Here is a 20,333-nt window from a genome sequence, read left to right as displayed (position 1 = left end):
TAATGACACCCTGTCATTAAGAGTATATTTCTCAACCTTAGTTTCCGTTTCTCATCGCCACATATCTAGTGGGAGTCTTTATCCCTATTTCTAATTCTCAATTTCTACTTCGTTTCACGTGCACATCAAACTTTTGGTGATATTTATAATAATAACAAGTTTATCACTTGTGGTAGACTGTAATCACAGTTTTTTCTCTGTGGCTCCGTTTGGTAATGTCACTTGATGATTTTAGACACTCAAGCGGTACTGGTGAAGAACTTTTTTAGTGCCAGGTATTAATTTTCCATAATCGTGTATAACTACAGATTATGACCAAGCTCATTATTATGTTTCTTACAGCCCTGAGGAAGTCAATGAGATTAATTTCTCGGAGACGAAACACGTGTTGGCTGTTGGATGTTGTTGTGATGACCACAGATGGAATCTTTCTGATGTGATGAACATGTATGAAAACCTCGCACAAGAATAAAGACACTGAACTTTAACTCTGTTTGGATTATATATTGATTCTCCGAAGACCAAGAACCTAACTGCACAGACTCTTATCTTATTTCATACGAGTGCCCTGGCTTTTTTAATCAGTTTGTTTTTTCCTATTGGAGAAACACTGGAGGTGCTGGGAGGACCCTCCGTTCGGGAGCACCGTATTTACTATCCATTGTTAAAGAAATGTTTTGGTGATAGTCTGTTAGCGCCTATCCCTATAATTTTCCCCCCTTTTCTTCACAACTTTTCAGGATGCTGAGCTCCCCTGTTATGTTTAACCGATGTGTTCTGGAATATTCTTTACATTAAGATTGGGTGGAATATGTTTATACTAATGAATTTCTTGTAATTTCTGTATTTCACATTATGCATTTTGTACATCTGGTTTTATCCGCCTTGCATAATAAAAGTCACATAAGACAGCCACAAAAGACTGGTTCGCACAGAAATGTCTCACCGATGTCTCTCTGCTCAAACCAGTCTCCTGCCAGTATCTTGCGAGACTTATTTTATGCGAAAGCCACTTTCAAGTCAAAAAGCTACATGACGCAGTGGCAAACCATGTATCACTGACATAGCATAAGATCATGGTATTGTGCATGGACAAATTATGCAATTTCATATATCCCTACGTGCAGTGTATAAGTATCTGCTCATTAAGTTACACAAGGACTCCAAGCCTTATCTACAACATTGTTTCGTGGGTCCACAACTTCCTCGCATTTCGAATGGTCAGAGAAGTTGCTTCGCAATGGGAGCGGACTGCAGGGTGTGCCTTGAACAGAAGTCATCTTCTGGTTGAAAACAATAGCTTCAAAGAGGGGTCCGGATGAAACTTTCTTGCTTTAAATGATGTAGGCTGAAGGCAGGGCAACTTGAAACGTGGTGGTGAAAGCAAGGAATGTCTCCATCAGCCTTTAAGCGCTTCATAGAATGATCCCAGTGTTGAAAGAATTTGTCAATGACTAGTGTAGAGAACTTAATTCAATCAATATCTCTAAACTGGCTTCCCACCCCTCAGAAGTAGGACATCAGGCTCCTGAGATCTGTGTTCCTTCTCCTCTCCCCGCTGCCCGAGCCTCCAGGAAAGATTTCCAAGAGTAGGGATTTGAGATTATGTGGTCGTCCCACAAGCACTGCACTCACTTAAAGCTTTGACCAAAAACCCCTGGAGCTGCGTGATTAATACCTTTTTTATTTCTGCAGTGCTGGAATAAAGGAAAAAGTGAAAGAATACCACAAAACCCATGGTAAATAGCTACCCTGAACTTCTGGCAAACTGTCTGAACACACAGAGCCTCATTATAACCCTGTCGGTCTTTACACCGCCAGGGTGACGGTGGCGGTCTGACCGCCGCCAGACCAGTGGTCAGACTGCTTTGGCGGCAGTCTGACCGCCACATTGCGACCATGGCAGTTGCGCCATGGTCAGACCGACAGCACCGCCAGTTTACCTCCACTGGAGGGACTGGTGGTGCTGACGGTACCAATCCTCCAGGGCAGCACTGCAAGCAGCACCACCCTGGGGATTACAACCCCCCTCTCTGCCACCTTTTACATGGTGGTAGCACCGTCATGTAAAGGCTGGCAAAGACGGGGTGCATGGGGCCCTAGGGGGGGGGCTCCTACACTGCCCAAGCACTTGGCATGGGCACTGCAGGGGCCCCCATGGCCAGCCCCATCGCACTGTTCACTGTCTGCATTTCAGACAGTGAACAGTGCGATGGGTGCTGGTGAACCCTACGCACTACAACATTGCCGCCGGTTAAATTATGAGCCGGCAACAATGTTGTAGGCTGTTCCCTGTTGGGCCAGCGGGAATTCGTAATGGGACCCGCGGAAAGACGGCCCCACTGGTTGCAACCTGACCACGGGAGTGTGTTGGACGGCCTTTTCCGTCCACCAAACTCATAATGACCCCCACAGTCTTAGAAAAGATAGGTTTGTGTGGGTAGAGATAAGAATAAGTCATTCAAGATGAACTGCATGATCCTTTTGTCTCTGAATAGTAAGGAGGTGCTGGGGCAGGGAGGCAGTGAGCCATGTCAGTGTGCATTCTGCAGTGAGTCCTGCAGTCCTCGAGGTCTGGACACACAAGTGGAGGGCTGAGGTCAGGTAAACAAACATCCACTAGTGAGAATAAGACTTGCCCACGAGATGTGGACTGTGATGGAGTGGGAAGGACTGCAGATGCATTGATTAATTAAATACAGCCCATAAGACCTTAACAGGCATGAGTTATTTCTTACACATCAACAAGATCGTTATGTAACTTGTGGTCAAAACACAAATGCCACCTTTGGGGAGGTCCACCTTTCACTATTGGCCATTTGCAGCAGGGCTGAAAAAAGTGCAACCAGACAGCATTCACACAACTAGGATTTGACCCAGAATATTATGGAATAAGCCCTCCTAACTGGATGCATTCCCACATCCACTGACAAGGAGCAGTGTGGGTAAACTATACCACCGGTCTTGAAAAAAAACAGACTGTAGTTATGACCAGTATTTATTTTAATATGTTTAGAGTAGAGGAGATTAATCTTCATTTTAGTTCACAGAGGACATTTAATTTATGTGGCCCATAAATACTGGCAATAATGAACCCAAATACCAAACGAATGATCCCAGAAAAAGAGTCTGGATTGAATAAGGTGTGTAGGAATGTCGGGCAGGATGAAATGAATACAGATTAAAGGAATTACTGATTTATAAACTTAAAAGGAAGAAAATGTAACTTTATTGAAAATAGATTCAAATACACTTCTAATATAAGTCTATCAAACAGGCTGACCTAGGAAACGAGCTGCAAAGTGCACTTGGTTCCTGAGTAGGAGAGGCCTTAGTTAGCATCATGGTAGGAAGAGGGGGTGACCCATGTGAATCCCCTGAGATGTAAAATATTTGTTCTTTTACGTTTTTTTGTAATAGCAAAAAGAGAAACATGACTTTCAAAGTTTCTTTCTGGGGTTGCAGGTCACCACTGTAGGACTTTGCCCATGTATGTGGTATTATGTGAAAGTAGTCTGAATCTTTGGAAACAATTAACAAACTTTTCTTTTCCCCACCAACCAAAAGTTAAAATGTATCCTACTACCGCTGAAACTTGTAATACCTTCTTTCATTGCCTTCACTTCAGCTAGTGCGTGCCAAGACTTTGCAAAATTCCCTTAGCCCCAGCTATGAGCGCTTAACTTTTAACTTGCGTCAACAAAAAGGCATCCAAGGCTGAATACTGAAAACCCCGACTCTACACCCAGACTTGACTTGATGTTGAACTGAACCGCTCAATTGCTGCAGTGCTGTCCAGTGCTCACAGAGTCCTATCATGGTACCACCACTGAGCTCACAGATCTCATGGCCAATGAAAGACAAGCTAGTCAGTTTTTCAAATACTAACTCAATAAATAATCTGTCTCTTAAGAGAAAGACCTATGGAATCGATTACAAGTCAGTTTGAGAACTCAAGGAAGAGCAATGACATTAGAGGGATTTAAGTGGCAAATTTTAGGACAGTTCTGGAGCATCAAACTGAATCATTGGTGCAGAAGAACTCAGTGAAAACATTAGATAATGGTCCTGCTATCACTACTGTTAGAAGCGCTATCATAACATTGTGCCAGATCCAGAGCACTTGCATGGCCTGACTTATCCTAGAACAAGCACAAGGTTCATAATCCCAAACTACAGTAAGAAGCCAACTAAGGTATCACCCAGGTACCAGATATTGCTTCTCACTAAAGTTGATATTCTTGGGTAGCATACAAATCCCGCTTCCAGACCCAAGCACCTTATCTGTGCACTCTCTAAACAGCAATCAGAAAACGTTTTATAAGCCCCTATCAGAAACTGCATACTTTGAGAACGAAGAGAATTTTCAAAAGGTCACACATTCAGACCATAAGGACCCTGAAGTGAGAAATGGACCTTCAAAACACACCACTTCCTGAAGGTCTCAGCTGCTTACTCCACAAGGATACTGAAACACTGGGAAATGGTGCTTGTGGAGTGAGTGGAGTTTCTAAGTAGATAACACAATAACATAAATTGCAGATCTTTGTAGTCGGAGGTAAAAAAAAGAAGCAGTACAGTCAATGATGCACAGAGAGCCCTGGTTTCTTCGATAGACACACAAGAGGGTAATCACACTCTTGTGCATTTCACAAACCAGGGCTGGGCTTCAACCGGCAGATGGCTGGCAGGTGTTGACCCTTTTAAAGTCCATTATCCCCATCGAGCCATAACGGAGGTACGACCTGGCACATTCTGCAGTAAATATGAGGCAATTTAAATGATGCTTACTACACTCCAGCTATTTACTCAATGTCAACAAGAAAACTGAACAGCCCACAGAGAAGTTTGGAGAGGAGACTTACACGAGATTTATAAAAAATAAAAAAAGGTTTTGGAGAACTCCACCCGTTATGTAATTCTAGCACTCCTCATTATGGCAAGTCACTTTGAGAACACTTTTATGAGTTTTAGACCAGACTATTCACCTAACCCTTTTGGGAGTCAAAGAGCTTATAGTTTATCCTGTTATGTTTTCAGATCACGCAACAAACCCTCTTGAGAGTAAAAGAGTTTAAAGTTGATCCTGTTATATTTTCAGAAAATGCTACTGTGAACACTGGGTTCCAGAGAAGTCAGTCTCTCAGCGGCATTTAATACCCATTATTTTCTTCTCTGATATTCGAAGGAGGAAGCTAACAATTATCTTGTATCAACTTTGCATGGGAGTTTAGTCATGACCTTCCTCGTTAGGTTGTACAGGCGCTGCTCCTGGATTTTCTTGTTTCTTCTTAGCTTAAATTTGAAGACAGGAAGCCGCAATATATTGAACAATTATGACCATTTCAAACAACTGGAAGGTTTGATGGACTCACCCAAATCTGCAGTTTGATCCTCTTGTCATTCCGGTAGATGGTTTTCACTTTGAAATCGATCCCCACGGTGCTGACGAAGGCCGGGGTGAAGGAGTCGTCTGCGTATCGGAAGAGGAAAGAGGTTTTTCCCACGCTGCTATTCCCTATAATTAAAATCTTGAACATATAGTCAAAGTTCTGATCAGAAGATTCCTTCTGTCCGTAGCGGGAGTCAGTAGCTGAGGCCATCTGCAGGGGAAGAGGTAAAACACAGATGAATTAGGGTCTGTTAAAAATTTAAATTCTCTGATACCAGAAAACACCTACACACTCAGGAGTTTCTGTATTAGAGACCAAGTATAAAGACCACAGTAGAAGAATGAAGCGACTTTTACATCCCCAAAAGCTAATATTACAAGCATTTATTAATAATAATGATCATGGAATAAATGTATTACGGTACACATGCCAGTCGATCTTTGGCTAACAGGACTGTGACCTAATTTGTTTTAAACATGCAGCTATGTTCCTTGCTGAGTGAACAGTGATTTAAAAACAGCTGGTTTGTATTTTTACTTCCAAAAAATTTAAAATATCTATTTAGGCATCCCAACCGGGCACAACTGATTAGTCTTGCAGTTATGCGAACAAATAGCGCATACAGCTTTTAAGGTTGTTTTGTTGTTGACTGATACTCTGTTGATTGTATCTATAACAATACTAATATAAAAGAAAATGATCACCAAAAAGACACCTTAAATAAAATATCTATTTAAACATGTTGCACAGCCCTGCTCTCTAAGATCTGCATGGTAACCAGGAAAATACCAAGTTCTGTCCAAAGAGCCTTGACTGTGAACTACAATCTGATTTTATTTTTAAATAAACTCTGTACCTAAGCAATTTCACTAACAAATGCAATATTTATGAAAAAATATTTGATCATTGATGAAGTTTAGTAGACATTTTGAAATTCCTTTGGTAGTTGCCAGTGCCTGGTCATCTTATTTCTTAAAATGAATGCTGTATTCTACTAAAAGAAATGTCAACCCACACACTCCTCGGTCAGGTGAATACCCATTGCATGTGGTCCCCAAGATCAAGTAACGTCATACTGTAATTGACATAGTCCAAGCAACAGCACAGAACCACTTCAAAAGTGTTTTCAATCCTCAACTGAATTAAACAAAACAAATAAAAGATCCAAAATGAGGTCAGAAAGATTCAGATTTACTTAGTTAGTAAAGAAAAGTTGCTTTTAAAATACCACATATCTTCAGCCATTTGCTAAATAATTAACCACATTTCTCTGATGTTATTTGTAACCCAAGACTGTAAAACTGAGTAAATTCAAGGATGTCCTATTTAGACCTCTCAGAGGAATGCTAAAACTTCATGACCAAGAACACTGTTTGATACGTCCTATGTTTGCCTCTTCCGTCACTATAAAATTCTCATATTCCAGATTATATTTCTTTGGACAAATGTTATTTATGCACCTCAGCATGAATCATTCAATTAGTCTAATGTTAGTGTTTATGGGGATTTGCGGCACCGGGTCACTTCTGTCACTCCTGGGCTCACTCCATGAAGCATTTATTCTGGATGACTGTAAAATGCAGGCCGATTGCCTATCGGTCACTCCTGGATTGTCTCTAAAGTGCGCATGCTATGGTCTGTTTTTATGTGCACGCCTACAGGCAATCCTTCACAACATTTACAATGGATGCTTGTATCTAGTGCCCTCTGTTCCCCTGGGTAAACACGTCTGGTGCTTTTATTCTAGCTGACTTTGAACAGATTCTATAGGGACCGACTCAATCAAGCGCAACAATTCATTATTTATGTTGATATAGTCATAGCTGTATTTATTGGATTTACTGCGACTTTAAATCATATATAATAAAAAGGTACTACTAATTCTTGTTACGTGCATGCGTTTCTTCTCATTCATCTTCCCGCCATTACAGGCCTAGGCTCAGCAAGCTATTACATGAGTCTGCAAAGCCTCCAAGCCAGGCTGTGACTAAATTGCTGCAAACAGGACTACAGTAGACCCACCCTGAAGGCCTTCTTCTTACTTCCAGTAGATGCTAGGATTAAATTTAAGGTTTTATTCACTGTTCACAAGGCCTATCTGAGCAGAAGCACAAAATATGTGCAGAAACTGATCACATGCTGCATCCCAGGGCAGGAACTTCACATCTGAAACTGCAATCCTAATCCATTGTAATCCTTCAAGGGATTGAAAAACAGAAGCAGATCATTGGAGTACAGGCCCTACACTATGCAATGTTCTCCACCCAGCATGAGGTCAAAATCCAAGTACCTACAGTTCAGGGAACTCTTAAAGAGAGAAGCAGTCAGAATTGTTTTCTAACTGAACTTCCTGCTGAAATAATAGTGTCAATCGAAAGGCTATAGTGTTTATGCAAAGAGAGGCTGACCGGCAGGAATTGGGAGTCATGTGTGGGTGCCTCACTCATTCACTAAGTAATGTGCCTACAGAGAAGGTTGACATTCCATCCGTACACTCAATACGAGCTGTGCAGGCTCCGGGGATAGGCAATCCAAACATGGGTCACATCCAAGGACTGACCCCACCCCAGCCCTATACAACTATGGGAATCCACTGCTTGGACATAGTTCTGGGCTCTTACGCCTCCTCGTTTCAGGAGTTGGAAAAGGAAAAGATACAAAGCAGAGAAGGACTGCTATAAGCTGTAAGCTCTGCATTGCACCCATCTCATCCATGTGAGTACAACTGAAGGACCTGATGAAGTTAGCGTGCAATTATCAATTCATCCACTTGGGTAAGGAGAACCATTACTTTTGGCATCACTACTGTATCCACCAACAGTACACCGGTCTACGGTGACAATTGGGGGAGACACTTGATTAGGGCCTAGTCGTGCACACTGTATGCACTTCGCCCTCGTGACTGAGACACACCTCCCCCAGGAACCAGGCCCCGTGGCCTGCTTTAAACAAATCTTAGATGATCTCTCCTGCCAAATTACTCCTGCCTCTGGCCTCAAGGTTCTTTTTACTAAGCACCTTAAACCGGTAAAGACCACAGATAAGGTCTTGGGAGAACAGCATAACACACATTCATTTCACAAACAAGGGGCAACAGAGCAATGTTTTTAGGCGTTAGGATGTAAAGGTCTTTTGAATGCAAGTTTGGGATTAAGCAGGATCATGTATGCTGGAGTACTAGTTAGCACAATAAGGAAAGATTATTTGACCACTGCTTTGAGGGGGGTATTTAAGGCTGGGCGACAGGAGACACACCACTGGATATAACCTTCAGTATAGGCAATTTACAAGCAAAATACAGTTAAAAATGATTCACATCTAAGGGAAATTTCCGAGTAAATTTCAGGGTATCTGGCAGGTATGGTGGGCAACCAATAGTGCGCAGGTGCAAATCAATCAAGCGAAGCGGGGTGAGTCAGCTGGGAAGTTGCCATAAACCCATGGTCAGAAGAAAGAACAATGACAATGCAGCTGAAGCACACAGACACGCACAATCACACCCCGGTTCTCTCATTGGAGATAGCCTAAAATAGGTGCAACCTAGAGTTGGCCTAGTCCTCAAGCAGGATGGTGGTCTACCTACTCCACCACATCTTAACTAACAGAAGTCACTTGTAAGCGTCGTGCCACAATGACAATCCACAGCCACCTGCGTCAGTTTCATGTTCTTGACCTACAGTGGGGCAGCACCATGGGACTAGAGAGTTGAATCCATGTCCAATTGTCTGGATACCCATTGACTTTGTAAAATAATGTCTGGGATTTGTGGCATGTAAATGAAAATCTGGCACTCCTGGACATACAAAGGGGCCAGCTGGCTTGTAGTCGTACCATGGTGGCATAGTAGAATGATGCAAAAACATGGGAGAACCATGCATGCACTTGTTTCCCTACACGTCTCTGAGCCTTGCATGCACTGTAGCACATGTTCTGAAGTCCTTGAAGTAAAAAGCAATCCAGGATTCAGACAAACTCCTAATGCAAATGCAAAAACACCATAATATTCACTACTCTAGGAATTGCTACAAGTACAATAACTGCCATTAAAGCAACTTTTAAACCACCCGCACATTATTGTCCAGCAAAAAGCCTACATGCAAAAATCAACCACTCCATGATTAAACAGAAGACAACTTTTATTCACAGCCGATCTGTAATTTTGCAGGTTCCCCATCAAGAGGCAGAGCAGAAGCGCTCTTTGATGAAATGTACAATAGGCTCGAAAGATGTACAAAACTGACATTTATTTTCCCAAGGGTTGAATGTCAGTGAATTACTCCTACTTTCTGTAATGCGAAACGCTACATTTTAAAGGCAAGGTTACTAGAATGCCAGCATTAGCATTCACAATGTTATCCTGCTGTGGTATACCAACAGAGGATGAAGTGGAGACGGGGCTACTGAAGACCACCAAGATCTGATCTATGTGGTCTGACATCATGTCTGAGGAGGACTGAGGAGGACTCCCTTGAACTACCAAGTAGGCCTGGGCAGAACTTCTGGAGTCTTACTCAGCAAAATTCAGCAGAGTTGCACAAAAACTCAGCGACATTCTGCAGAGTTCAGTGAGTGGGTGGAAATCAGCACTGGGAGCTGATTATCAGCACTGGGAGCTGGACACGAGTGGCACAGTGTGGCGTGTCAGAGGGTGCTGCAGCTCAACTTGGCTCAGGTACATTTTCTACTCAGGCTGCAGCTTTCCCAACACGAATGGTCGCAACTGCCCACGACCGAACGCATTGGGAAAATCACACCGGGTGTGCTCATAGCTCCCGAAAATCACACTAGGGGATGACAATTTTCAGCTGTGCTCACCAACTTATGAGAAAAAAAAAGTCTGCAGAAGTCGGTGAAATTGGCCGGAACTTGCATTATGCCAAAACTCTGCCAACTCCGCCCGCAGAGCAGAGTTTATCACCCAGACCTACTACCAAGATGGGACCTACCAAGATGGCCCATCATCAGAAATGCTGTAGGTGGTGTTACGTCAAATTTGGGGTGGAAATATAGCCTACAAAAATCTTGCATCCACCTCATCATCACGGTAAGAATGGATCTGCAATACTTCACTACACATTGGCTTAGCTAGACTTATCCCCACGATACAGTGAAGAGGTCCATATAGAAAATATGATTTTTTTTTTGTAAGTCAATATTTCAACCCAAAACACGGTAGTGACTCTACAGGATGGCAAGCCTCGCAACCAAGATACCACCTCTAAGTATCACAAAATCACAAATCTCGCAACTAAGATACCCCCTCTAAGTATCACAATCCCTCATATGAATAGAAAAATAAAACAGGGCGACAGGACAGTTCTGCACAGCTCCAGAAAGACAAATGGAAATACAGTCAAACTTATGTCTGGAGGGAACACAACATGATTTAAGGATGAATGATTTCAGTATTTGCATAATTTATGTTAAAGCATTAATGCTCAGTGGCTCTCGTTTAATTGTCGCCTGCAGATCCTTTCCCAAAGTCTGTATTGTATTGTATTATTCTGTATTGTAGAAGGCTCTTATAGAGCACATAGCTACCTTAGGACATCCCAGCGCTATAATGTACTGCACATTACACAGCGGTGACTATGTTAAACATCTGCCATCAGAGCCAGTCGATCAACAAAATTGTGCGAACAGCCAAGTCTTTAGCTGTTTGCGGAATGGCAATTCCAATTCAGCAGTCCGCAAGGTAGTAGGCAAAGAATTCCATAGCTTGGAGACATTGTATCGGAAAGATCGGCCGCCTCGTCTCACTTTCTGAATCGGCGGACCCATAGCTAAGCAGGTGTTGGAAAAACACAAACATCTTGAAGGGATATAAGGAGCGATCCATGCATTCCCAATTCAAGGACCGGTCTGGGTGAGTAATCTGGAAGCAATGCACAGGGATTTAAATGTAATTCTTTGAGCAACCAGCAGTCAGTGTATCAACTTTAGAGCTTGTCGGGCAGAGAGAAATTTAGAGATGTTACATAGCAGATGGGCAACAACATTCTGCACCACTTGAATTTGTCAACTGTTGATTAGGAAGCGCCCAAATATAGTGCATTTCCATACTCCACTCATGCCAGAATGAGTGCTTGGACTGCTAGTCTTTTGGACTGGGACGGGAGAAGGTATAACATTTTCCTAAGAGCACTCAACATCCCAAAGTAGGTAGCAACCACTTTTGTTGCTTGGGTGTTCATGGTCAAGTCTTTGTCCAGCCAAACGCCTAGACCAGTGGTTCCCAACCTGTGGGCCGGGGACCCCTGGGGGTCCGCGAAGCCTCCTCAGGGAGTCCGCGGCTGCTTAAAACATTTAATAATATTAGGTCCCAGCTATCAGTAATGACTCCTCGGGGGTCCCCGTGTTCCAATAATGATTCAGTGGGGGTCCCCGGGCTCCAGTATTGATCAAATGGGGATCCACAGAAGTCAAAAGGTTGGGAACCACTGGCCTAGACTTTTTACCTCCGGCTTTGGTGTTGGCGGGCGCTTAAGTCATTAGGCCATCCCAGATTTATCACATTTGGAGAGGGGCTACCTAGAATCAGGAGCTCTTTTTTCTTCCCATTGAGTTTCCGAGCTGAACGGCTCAACTAATTAGCTACATCTGTAAGGCAGGAGCCAAGAGCGGGAGGTCGATCGTCCTTTACACGGCTCACCAAAAAAATAAGTTGGGTATCGTCAGCATACAATACTAGCGAGATACCACGTGCAAGGACGACCTCAGCCAAAGGGAGCACACAAACATTAAAAAGGGTGGGGCTCAGCGAGGATCCCGGAGGGACCCCACAGTTGAGCAGCATGGGATCTGATCTACAGTCACTATCGAATACTTGGAACGGCCTCTGATTGAGGAACGATTTAAGCCAGAGAAGAGCCTGTCCAATCACTCCGACATTTTGGAGCCTCTCCAACGGGATCTCGTGCTTTACCGTGTCGAAGGCAGCACTAGGGCCGAGGAGGATGATAGCAACCACACATCCTTGATACAGAAGCTTTTTTGTTTCTTCCACTGCTGCCAAAGGGCAATTTCTGTACCATGGCGAGGTTTAAATACTGATGAGTAGGATGAACTGAGCTTGCTTGAGCAGGTTCCTCAAGAAAATCCGAAAGCTATTTATTTACATATTTTTCATGGATTTTACTTGACCCATGCAAGAGTGAAATTGGCCTATAATTCCTGTACGTGATAAAAAATATGACACTTTATATGTTTATGTTTTCTCTAAATTTGTATTTTAAAAGATGTTTTCAAACGTTTTTTGGCTGCTTAAATATAAATTTGATATGAATGAGCGCTCCAGGTCTGTGCGCTAAGTAAAACATGATACCAGGGTGCAGCGCCCCCCACCCCTTTGAGAACACATTTTCCAGTACTATTTCTTGCCTTGGAGTTCTCTGTGTGCTGAAAACACTTAAACAAGCTTTTATATCTAGCACAGGTCAAACCGGCTTACAAAATGGTAGGGATTAATAATTGATACAGGCTGAAAAAAAGCATCAGTGAGTTATTTTTATCCGACCTCTGAATCTGCTCATGGAAACCTCACACCCACCACAACAAAGTACCTTCAGAGTGCCGTGCCCACCAGCATACCGCAAGGTCAGACAGCAATAACTAAAGCTTCCAGTTGGATAGTTCCACGGGTTAACGTGTCTGCTGCAGAATTCAATGTACAAACTGCAAGGGAGGGGCTTGGATTCGGACAGGACCCTCTCAGTATTGCATCCTTTTAAAGCATCCTGTAACAATCACTTCTGCAGCAAGGTCATGCACTGGTCACTCCAGTTTCCGATGAGATAGCTCGGTGGGTTACCAACTGCTGCAGAAACAAACGCCTATTGTGAGAATATTTCAGCTTGAAGTAAAGTAACAGATTTGGACTTTTTGCTGGCAGGTAGGGCACAAGTGATGTTGGGCTTAAGGCGTCCAATCGGAGGGGCGGGTTCACAGGGAGGGGGATGAAATCCTCAAGACAGGCATCAAACTTGGAGCCGTCTCCCCTTTGGTGGGACAGGACCATTGGGAATCCAATGGCAGGAAGGGACACTGCAAGACTGGTGCAAGACTCCAGTGGAGAGCTCCAACACAGGTCAAGTACATCCTCGCCTACTATTCAATACCAAACAGGATAGAACATTTCCTCCCTCATGTACAGTGACCCACAGACTCTACATGCCACTAGGGGTGGGCAGTAAACTCTGCTCCGCCAGCGGAGCTGACAGAATTTTGGCCGCTTCGCGTTACGCTTGTAACGCTGAGTTCCATCCAAATTTTGTCAACATCTGCACGGTGGAGTAGTTTCTCGCACTTGGCTTGCCAATGGGAAGTTAGTGATCGAGAACTGGCATCCCCTAATGTGATTTTCGGGCACTAGAGGGGCACTGGTGAGATTTTCCCAATGTGGGCAGGAGCAACCGTGCGCAGTGAGAAAGCTGCCGCTCAAACAGAAAATCTACTCGAGCAGCAGCCAAACCAACTCAAGAAGCAACGCCATCTGGCGCACCGCCTGGTGAGGTTTGCGCTGATTTTCAGCGCAGAAAACCTCCTGGTGCCAAAAATCAGTATAAGAAGCATGATGTGCTGATTTCTGCCCTTTTGCGGAACTCCACGGAATCTCGCAGAGTTTTCATGCAACTGTGCGGATTCCGTAGTGGGTTCCACCTACCCTTAGATGCCACAGGGGAACAATTTGGTCACTTACGGCGCAAATCCCAACTGAAAATGGTATACTAGCAAAGTATGGCTAACTCTCCAACCTTCTGACCAACATGGCCAGTTCAAGGTCAAGACAAGAGCAGTCTTCTTTCTGGGGGTGCCACAAATATGTCTGACTCCAGACTTTGCCTATAATCGAGAACTGAAGCTCAACTATTAGGTCCCATTGTATCAAATAACATAATGTTTCACCTAACGTGTCAAAACTCCATCTGCTGACCGTGCTGGCAACAACACGCTTAGATCTGCCAAATTCAATTTTAAATCGTCCGAGTCACAAAGTTATTTGTGCATCTAAGTAAAACTAGACTGCACAAAATAAGCTTGTTTTATGAGTGCAAAACAACTTCACATTCCACAAAAGTTACACTTGTAAAATGATTTACTTACACAGAGGTTTTCATTACGTAAATCTCCCCCAAGGAGAGCAGGGTTGGCATTTGAAAATTGGAATGCCCAGGAAAATGTATGTGCTCCCATAACCTTCATTTATATTGGAGGATTTAGAAGCTGCTTTCTGAGCTCTTCCAGTCCTGGTAATGGTGAGAGATTTACTCCTGACAAAGGCACGAGTAATGTCTGTCCAGTCTGGCAAGGAAAGCGAACAACCAAAATTGGCGATGGTGTAGTGGAAGACACTTCTACATGGGGCACAAGTATTATGTCTATGAGGAAATTTGTATTGGTATATTTTGAGATACGACTTTTCCAAGACTACATTGGAAAGCTGGGACCGGCCCAGACACAGGCATAGCTGTGAATGTTTGGTCCATTTCACAAACTCACAAACCGGCAACCATGCAAGGTAGTCTAATGTGGGTTCAAATTTATGATTTTGTCTGTGATTTTTGCCTAAATTATCATGACAATTAGGGAAAGGATTATACCCCCTCTAGTCCAACTCACTTCCCCTCACAATTAGGAAACCCTCTTTTGTTACAGATATGAACTTTGCATTTCCCTGGGTACCATTCGTGCATTTCATGTGTGTTTAGCCATCTTCCATCACCTACTTTTGTAACACATGGTCATAGTGTGCATAAAAAGCCTTGGCTGAGCATCCTCCAGGAAGCAGAAACATACACTCCAGAAGGTCCAACACTCTCTTCATAAATGTCTAATTATTTGGGGGTATAGGCTACAAAGGAGGACCCCCTATTTTTACGCAATGTGGGTATATATATTCGCAACAAACTATTGGTAAGCCCATACATGTCAAGTTAATAGTCCAAGTCTTCACATCAAAGTCATATTTAAATAAGCACGTCCAGCCAAGTCGGCGAATCCAGGAAGTGGCTGTTTCAGGGGTCACCGGGAATCAAGCCACAGTTCTGTGGTCTACGCTGCGCAGTAGACAACCGGGGACGTTGTTGACATTTCCACCTTTGAGCAGGCCTCAGTGGGTCTCAGCGGGACATGGGAGAGACATGATCAGTCCGGCACCCTCTCTCGATTGTTGAGTCTCTTAAATTCTTAACTTAATCCAATCCTCATACCATGGCTTATGTCCCATACGCATGCCGGTCTGTTGCACCGAGCTGATGAAAAAGAAGACGTGGGCTATTGGCCGCTCCCCCAAGAAGGAGAGTCTTTAAACTTCATAAGCCGATGCATACCATTACCCTCACTTCAGCAACTACAATATTTCCCTCTGTGAGGATTCGAACGCAAGATTAGGGCCCTATAATGACTTGGTTGGAAAATTCCAATTAGTGTGCAACCCCCTATTTCTGTAAAGCGGTGGGAATTCAGAGTTGTGCGGACGCTGTCAACCCGGTAATCAACTGGTGCGATAAAGTTTGCACTCCCTAATAAATTTGAATTTAGCAATTCTGCCAAAATTTAAAGGGCAGGAGGAAAGGCCCACTAACTACCAGGGCATGGAGGTTCTGGTGTGGTAAGCACCAAAATGCACATCCTGTCCCCATGGAAAAGCACTCACATCAGATGTCATCTTTTGCAGGCTATAACTTTCGAACCAAAGGTATCAAATTTTACCTGTTGGGATAAATTCGGTATCCCCTTTCAGGCCACTTCTGATGAGTCAATGGTGTCTTTTTAAGGCGCCCACCGACCTATGATGGATCTATTCAACTTAAGAAAACGTGTTGATTTAAACCATAATTATGAATCACATTAACATAAGGGGAGTGGAAATTAAGTCCAAATCCGCCAACTGGCAGATTTCCCGCCATTAGGGGATGCGCTGGGGATCTGTTGATGTCCACCGGGGACAGCTATATATTTACGTTGCCTCATCATCGCTCACGGCCACCATGCAGAGCAGAAGACATCACATGGCCACGCGGGGGACAGGGGGGGGGGGGGGCGACACCGTCCGCCATGACTTCGGTATAAAGTCGTCTAAAAATACCCGCTGTTGCCATGACAGCGCCCCATCTGCCTCTCCCTTCCGCGCCGCTAAATTAGCTCCACATACTAATTAAGAAATGTGCTCAGGAGGGGAGATGTCCCCGGCCCGACGGCATCTCCGTGCCTTGCAAAAACCACATCACTGATTGGAAAGTCTCTCAAAGGCTGCACAACCAAGTCGGATTCGGGCTCTCACTTCCGCCTCCCGCCATATTTACAAATGAGATTATCATGTGTCATCATCTGTTTCAATCTAAAGGCTGCACTCGTTATTGCATTATGGCACGCTCGGGGGCTCCTATGTTGCAATGTACACCCCATGTGGGCTTTGAAATGTTTGTGGTTTAACTACCACGAATCCCGAACTTTTAAAAGCCAGGTATGTGTGACCTTGAGTTTGCCCTGTGCAGGTTAAACAGGAAAGACGTGCCTCAGTCACTAGTTTTCAAAAAATGAGGACCACCTTTCGATAGAGGCAGGAGGCCGCTTTCTAGATCGCCTGCAACTGACTTCACTGTCGAACTAGTATAAACTATTATCATAATGCAGAGTTAAGAGAAATGTTGGAAAAAACTGCAATAACGGAAATAGCAGGAAAAATCCGCAGTGTTTTCAGGTGGAAAAAACACCACCGCACAGATGTGAGAACCCTGAGACAAGGCGCTGTAGTTAGGCCGCGCCCTGCAGGTCACTCACCAGGCTGGTAACAGGCTCAGGTGGGCCTCAGAGCACCTCATGGACAAGGATCAATCCCGGGGCTCAAAATTGTTTTTTGGTCAACTTTAGCCATCTCTCACCCAGAAGTTTATTCACAGCTAGCAATAAAGTTGCATGAAAGTTTCTGAAGGGTTTTGTACCCTGACAGCCACAGACAGATGTGGGTGTCACATGCAGACACCTGGCACAATGGACCTAAAAAAAACAAATTGTGTAGCTTGAACCAGAGATAATCTATCAAAAGGGGAGAGACGGGTTCTTTGCGGAACCTGTCAAGGCACATATACAAAGTCACACCCAAACTGTTGGTATAAAACGCAAGAAGAACTGTTCTGTTGTATTCTGAAAGTTTGTAAAAAGTTGACTGTGAAAGCACAGATCTGCATTGATGGGCCAGGAGTCACTGGCTAAGTAAACAACGCAGGTATCCATTCCATACCTGGTGTCTGTGCCTTCATACCATTCTGTTCTGGCACTTTGGCGCAACCCCAGCCGAAGCTCAAGGTGGGCAGGGATCAGTGGCGTAACAAAAGTTAAGGGGGTCCCCCTGCACAGTACAGGGAGGGCCCCCCCCCTCCGGACTCACCCAGGAGCTACCAGGCCAGAGTACTGTGCCGAGGGGGTCCCCCGGAGCTCGCCCCCCCAACACCACGGGGGCCTTTGTTATGCCACTGGTGGGGACACCAACATAAATTCTTCTGCTTGGGACACCACTCACCGCTTTAAATCAGCAGCTCACCTTTAAGGTGGGCCACTTGTCCGTGTTGGATGCTGAGGGTGCACCCACGGTGTATAGCTCTAATGGTGCTGATGCACCAGAGAGGTTATCTGGTTTCTTATCCTCTAGCTGGCACTGGTCCTCCCTACAGTGATGCTCCAGTTGGCCACAGTAGTACGCTCGACCAAGAACTTGACTTACGTAAAAAGGAGGAGGATCTTAAAATAGGAAGAACAACTAAAATGGATGATGTCTGGAGAGCGCAGGATTCAACGGGAGGAGTCTGAGTGGTGAAAAAGGCGTTCCGGACAAAACCCCATAACCAGTGAGAAAGGAGTATAAGCCAGAGAGCGATCTAAGTGAAGGGAAATACAGAATTTAAAAGTCACAAGTGAGGGATCAGCGATGAGGAGGGGATGAAGAAGGGGACACGGAAACCAACCAGAAGAGATGTGGCCTAGTGGCTAGAGCTGCCGCTTTTGATATTTGGGGGGTCCAGGTTCAAATCCTACCCTTGGAGTCAACACCGTGTGATTCTGGGCAAATCATGTAACCTCCCTGTACCTAAAAGTTTGAAATGTAATGGGTAAACTGTAGTTGTGTAATCCAATCTTGTAGATCATCTCCCACTCCCTTACACAATGTACAGCGCTCTCTTGGTTCTGAGTTAGGTTTGCGCTATGTAAGTACCAAGACGCACATGCATACATATATCCTCGGAAGGATGAGGTTGGTGAGAAAAAGAATTGCAAGGGAGGCCATTGAAGTGAACGTCACCGGTTCTGTGACTCACAAAGACATCACAGGAAGAGACACTACATAACTATGACCTTAGTAACAGAGCATTATACCTTTTTTATTCATTTTCTTATTGAAAACTAAAGGCACTAACACGCTAGTAACGTCTGGTTAATTGCAGGCCCTCCGTACGACACTACTAAAAGTAGCAAGACGAGGCTTGATAAAACATCATGGCCTGCAGACTAGTAGCAACATAAAAGTTCCAATTGTAATCCCTGCTTCTCATGCATTATTCCCAACCCCAGCAGTGCTCACAGTCTGCTGACATACAAGTGAGTCTATTACTTGGCAACTTTAATCCTATCAAATTTAGGATTACAGCTGCAGCTTTATTTATGATTTTAGTTGTCCACCAGGGAAGTTCCATTAACAGTAACAACCATGTAGGGAAAACTAATTTGACTGAGCTCATCGGTTCTTTCAGAGATCTGGATTTTCATGATGCCACCACAATGACCTTGATTTCAATATGTAATCATTAAGAATTCATTAATCACCACCCTGCATCAGTTGATTGTTTACCGATGAACACATTTGATTGCCCACAGCCTTCTTTTGGTATTTCCTCAATATGGCATCCAAAAGATGGTTCTGAGAAATTAATTTTTATCCATAAAGATTGAAGTTGACCCAATTAGCAAAGTTTTTGCGGTGTCCGATAAAAATATATTCCCAATTCGAAGACTTTGGAGGTCCCTTGAGCCAAATGGGAAACACTTCACTGTCACTGTAGGCCACCCAAGGATGAATGTAATTACATATGAATACAATGAGGAAGGTGGCAAAAGGCCAGATTGATCACGTATCCAAGAGGAGTTCTTTTAAAGTTAATGTATCCTGAAGATGGTCATCTCAAATACAGCACCGGGCCGAAATGTCAAATAGTATATAAGGAACACAAGACCACAGTAGGGAATTAATCCAGTAGGGAATATGAATTAATCCAGCAGATTAAACGACGAAAAACAGATAACAAAACATATGCTAACATCATTTTCCGACCCGGACAAGAGAGGTTATTTCTTATATGTTCTTTGGTAAATGCCACTTATAACTTTGATGGTACTGTTTCCAAATGTGCCATTCTGCATGTCTGTATTTAATGTATTTAATCAATAGCAACTGTTATAAATGATATGGTATTGACCTCACATTGTATTTTGCAACACACAACTATGGCCCTCATTCTGATTCTGGCGGGCGGCGGAGGCCGCCCGCCAGAATTCCGCCCTCCAAAATACCGCGCCGCGGTCAAAAGACCGCGGCGGGTATTTCAAGTTTTCCCCTGGGCTGGCGGGCGGCCGCCAAAAGGCCGCCCGCCAGCCCAGGGGAAAACGACCTTCCCACGAGGATGCCGGCTCGTAATCGAGCCGGCGGAGTGGGAAGGTGCGACGGGTGCATTTGCACCCGTCGCGTATTTCACTGTCTGCCAAGCAGACAGTGAAATACTTGTAGGGGCCCTCTTACGGGGGCCCCTGTAGTGCACATGCCATTGGCATGGGCACTGCAGGGGCCCCCAGGGGCCCCGCAATTCCCCCTCCCGCCATCCGGTTCCCGGCGGGAGAACCGCCAGGAACTGGATGGCGGGAGGGGGAGTCGGAATCCCCAAGCCGGCGCAG

General features: G+C 44.3%; 1 protein-coding gene across 2 annotated transcripts in view; it reads right to left on the bottom strand.

Annotated features, from left to right (window-relative positions):
- Positions 1-20,333, bottom strand: part of RAB3A (RAB3A, member RAS oncogene family) — a 122,916-nt gene that overhangs the window by 65,042 nt on the left and 37,541 nt on the right. For both annotated transcript variants that reach the window (XM_069216582.1, XM_069216583.1), the window contains exon 2: positions 5,376-5,603. In XM_069216582.1, coding sequence (XP_069072683.1) covers positions 5,376-5,603 — 228 coding nt within the window. The remainder of the gene's footprint in view (positions 1-5,375; positions 5,604-20,333) is intronic.

Source organism: Pleurodeles waltl, chromosome 12, assembly GCF_031143425.1.
Source record: "Pleurodeles waltl isolate 20211129_DDA chromosome 12, aPleWal1.hap1.20221129, whole genome shotgun sequence".
Lineage (NCBI taxonomy): Eukaryota > Metazoa > Chordata > Amphibia > Caudata > Salamandridae > Pleurodeles > Pleurodeles waltl.
Note: the sequence above shows the minus strand (reverse complement) of the source record. Positions and strands in the feature narration are given on the sequence as shown.